The 4,705-nt window shown below is 32.2% G+C and overlaps 1 protein-coding gene across 1 annotated transcript; it reads right to left on the reverse strand.

Moving 5' to 3' along the window:
• Positions 1-945: 945 nt before the first annotated feature.
• Positions 946-3,746, reverse strand: LOC129896715 (LIM domain-containing protein WLIM1-like). The gene is made up of 5 exons (XM_055972668.1): positions 3,420-3,746; positions 1,931-2,027; positions 1,796-1,833; positions 1,590-1,679; positions 946-1,521 (listed from the first exon to the last, which is right to left on the reverse strand). The coding sequence occupies exons 1-5, from the start codon at positions 3,555-3,557 to the stop codon at positions 1,315-1,317; spliced, it is 570 nt and encodes a 189-aa protein (XP_055828643.1). The 5' UTR covers positions 3,558-3,746; the 3' UTR covers positions 946-1,314.
• Positions 3,747-4,705: the final 959 nt, after the last annotated feature.

Below are 4,705 nucleotides of genomic sequence, written 5' to 3' on the forward strand. Positions count from 1 at the left end.
TGACCCAATAGTTTGATAGGTGTCATTTCGGGTTTAAAGTTTGGGTAAGTCCATACTAATACAAACCTTTAAAATTTGAGCAGGTTGAGCGAGTTATTAAAAACTAGATTGATTTTACCCCCTTTATGCTTACATAGCTTCGTTCTGATTTTAAACTTTTCAAGTCTCCACCAATGGCACAATACTTTTAGGACAATGACTAGTTTGCCATGACCCTAAAGTACAGAGAAGGGTAATAGAGAGTTCAATGGCTAAGCCTTTTTTCGAGCATAATGTGGATTAGCAACTGAGCAGAAGTGATCAAAAGAAACTTGGGCCCGTTTGCCCCAAGTTCTCAAATATTCTTAGCAAGTTATTTTTGGGAGAAATTTTGCTGAAATGCATTTTCCCCCAAGTTTTTTCAAATTTTGGTCAAATTTCAAAAAATATTATTTTGTGCTTGTAAGTTTTAAAAATTATTAAAAATACCCATAAGTTGTGTTATCATTTTATAATGAACATGTTCCATTAAAAAAAAAATTATAACATAATTAATAACAATCAACAACAACAAAATTACATTATATACAATACATTAATCATTTCATTTAATATATACTTAATGATCAAGAATTAAGAGGGTCGGTGGATATTTTTATAAATAAATTTATTTAAGAGGGATTGATAGTATTGGTTGATCATATTAATGGAGTAAATTGGTAGTTAAATATTTAGTTGGAATTAATAAATGATTGATGTTTTTATAAAATATAAAAGTTTGGGATTATTTTTAAATTTTTAAAATTTCTCAAGTTCCCAAGTTCTGCTTTTTTTTTAAACTTGGGAACTTGGGGATTTTGCCAAAAATATTTGCCAAGTAATGACAAATTGTATGGACAAACACAAGTTCTCAAATATTTTTGAAGTTTTTCAGGAAAAGTAGTTGGGCCAAACGCTGCCTTGCAATAAAGGAAACTGAAAAAATTGAATTCACTTAGTTTATGAGACAAGTACACCTTTCGTTAGTTTCTGAGCCAAGGAAAGTACACCTTCCCTGATAAAAAGCCACTCCAATTTCCAGACAACCACAAGAGTACATACTTTAGGCAAAACTATTTGATTTATCAAGTAAAACACACACCAAGATAAAAAGAAAAATGAAGTGAAATTCTGTTTGACTCTCTCACGAAAATATCACATATAGGCATTGTAAATAACCCCTCTTGTATATATATATATATGTTAACCTCTGCACCTGATTCAGGCCAGAAAGCCGACTCTCGATGTTGTTGTATTGCAAAATCACACGAACATGAAAGCTTTCATGGAAGGACCTCATGCTTTTCCATTTTCAGTCACCCCTTTAATCTTCTCATGATCTTCCATGTGGCTGAAGTTACCTCTTTGCTTGAAGAGTTGCGTATGATGGTGCCTGCAGTAGAGCTTGTGATCATGGGCCACATAATTCGATGGACTGATTACACAACCCCCATGGCTACATTTGAAACAAGGCCTGTGGTACGAAGTGCCATCAACAGCCACCTGTGAAATAGCAGTAACCATATAAGTATCCACTAATTGCTACTACATAGAAAAGAATATGTCATTACCTTTTCCAGTGGATAGACAGTTTTCTTGCACGCAACACATTTATCTTGTGTTCCACCAAACAAAGCTGAAACTTTGTTGTTTGATTGAGACTGGGAAAATCGATAATACAACACAAGTGAGATCAACGTGTAAAAAGAAGAGAATGGTATATGCTTAAGGGATCATCGATGATCTTGACATTAGAAATCAATCAATCATGGAATACCTTATCAAGAGATCTTTCCTTGACTGTTCTTGGCCCCCCTGCAAACAATATAACGAGTAGGTGAAAACAAGCTTCAAAGGAATAAGTGATGCAAAAATGACTTATAAGATGTAACAACTTGGTAGCTCTAGTAACCTTCAAAACTCTTGTTCAGGCTTCCAGTCATTTTGAATAGTTGATCAAAGTGAGGTCTGCAGTATAAAACTCCTTCATAGGAATTGTAGTTACCTAGCTGCAGAAGTTCAAATATGACTAGGAAATTAAGACCAAGATATCTTTTTTATGGATCGACAAAAAAAGGCACGGAAGTGATGATAAAGATACATGAGAATGTAGCTGACATCATACAATTAGTCAACCTAAACTACATGGCAATAAAAGTGCCATGTAGTTTTGCTACCTACATGGCACCTAGCCTTTTCACATATTTGCTACCTAGCCTTTTCTCAATAACAAGCAATGTACAGGGGAGTAGAAAATCAAGAGAATCTCCGCATTGAACAGTAGAAAATACCTGGATGAGAGGGGATGTGAAAAGCTAAAATTTATTTGACGTCTTCATGCATTATAAATTTAGAACCTCTTTGTATAGCATTTAGAATTTATAAGAAGATAAATCTCATTTGATATAATGATATTTTATACAAGGATTTAACTCATATATACCAAGATCATGAAAAAAATTGTACTATCACGTCATGTTATCTAGATATTTTACTTTTTTATGGTAAGTTATTCATAGATATGTTTTGGTAATTTAGTAGTGTAAAAATTCATTTACGCTATTGTCAGTCTATTGATGCATGCAATGGTGGAATCAGAAATTCAGAATTTACACTAAAAGGCCTTAAAATATGAAAAAGTAAATACATAAAGATGCCAAGAATATTCAACATCTATTATTTATACATAAAAATTAATCTTAAATTATTTGAAATGAACAAAAATGTCCTTGCCGGAAAGGGTATTTCTGGATCAAAATATAGACGAAAAGGACATTTTTGGACCAAATTATAAACGAAAGACATTTGTGTTCACTGCAAATAGTTTAAGCTCATTTTTTGATCCTTTTCCCATTTTATATTGAAAGGGTTTCAGATGAATCCCTTCCCTTGTACCTATGTGGCCGGTGCATATAAGTTAAAACTTAAAACTATATAATGAACCATTGCTCCATAGTACCCCTTTAAGGGTCCATGTATAATGCATTGATAATGCACTATGGCCGACACTTGAAGACAGAGATATAAAAGATGAGAGGACCCCCTGTAGATCACTTCGTCTTTATCAAGATATCATCAAACCGCTATTATGTCCGTATTGTCTATTATTATATTAAAAATAATTGTCTTATATTAATTGAGGCGATTTCAACAAATAATACTGCCTAGATTCAAATGCAAAAATCACATGTTTAAATTCAACCATAGTCCATGAGTAGAATTCTTCATTATATTCGATCTCAAACAAGCATAAACATTCATTTTTTACCAAAATCAAAACCAAAAAATCATTACTAATAATTAAAAATAAAGAAAAAGTAGTGCTATCAGTGTAAAAGTTGAGCATAGATGATCTGAATTAGTCCAATACAAAAGAGAATGAAGAAATGAATTAGTATGACCTTAAGAGTACCCTTGCAATGATGGCATCTGAAACAAGACTTGTGATAGACTTTACTGTCAGCCTTAAGTTGATCCACCAAGTAGACAGTTTTTTCACAGGCCTTACACTTCTGTGTTGTCCCTCCAAAAGTTGCCATTACTTTTTTTTTTCTCTGCAGATAGATCGATCGATCGATCCAATAAGCAGTGAAGAGATGCTCTTTTTCGAAGAATTAGTTTCTAATTAAGTCTTTGAAGTCGAAAAATTGGGTAATTTAGAGGTGAGAGAAGAAGTGCGGGCATAGGCGTGTTGAAGTAGTAGCAGCGGACAAGCCTTTTCAAATGGCTGGCTGTCCACATTGTGGGCTCTAATTAATGCTAATTAAAATTCTTGTTTGCTTATTTCATTGACTCCACGCGCGCATTGTTGATAGGGGGGATTCTATTTTTATTATTTACTACTCGCTAGCGACTTAGGTCCCGATTATTTTTCAAGGACAGATATACCGTGATATGACTCAATCGAATTAATTGTATTTTACTATCTCTATTCCATATTAGATTGACATCTTATTAAAAATATTTATCTCATATTACTTGATTATTTTATAAATTAAGGTAAAATTAATTTTAAAAAAATTATTTTATCCCTATAATTAATATGGTCTTTTGAATGTAAACAATTTTCAATACTGGCTATTTCTATACTCTATGTATATTGCATTGATCTAAACAAAGGATAAAATGGTAAAATCTTTCAATGTATTAATAATTTCTTAATCACCGTATAAAATTGAAAGTGTCCATCTAATATGAAAATGATTGTGAAATTAAGGAATGAACAATTGGAACAATCATGTTCAATTTCTTTTGACAGTAGTATTATATTAGTTAATTCCTGATTTCTCTTTTTCTTGTAAAACAATGAAATCATCCTTTTCCAAATTCACCGTCCATGAGGGCAAAATAGAAATACAAATGATATAAAGATTTTCTTAAATTTATTTATTTTAATATAATAGGTTAGATGAACTGAAAATTTTCCCGCCATTCACCCTTACATTGTGATATTATGTTGAGCCTCTCCAAGCGTAAACAAAGCAGCCATTCATATTTTACTGAAAAAAAGAAGGAGAAACTATGAGTCGACGAAAGAACCAGAAATTGAAAGGTAAGAAATTCATAATATAATACATTTCATTTGTATTCACTAGTAACTTAGGTTCCGGTTATTTTTTTTTCTAGTGACACATATAGACTGACAACTAAAAAGAGACGGAGTGAATATTACACATCATATGTCCTA

This window comes from Solanum dulcamara, chromosome 7 (genome assembly GCF_947179165.1).
Source record: "Solanum dulcamara chromosome 7, daSolDulc1.2, whole genome shotgun sequence".
Taxonomy (NCBI): Eukaryota; Viridiplantae; Streptophyta; class Magnoliopsida; order Solanales; family Solanaceae; genus Solanum; species Solanum dulcamara.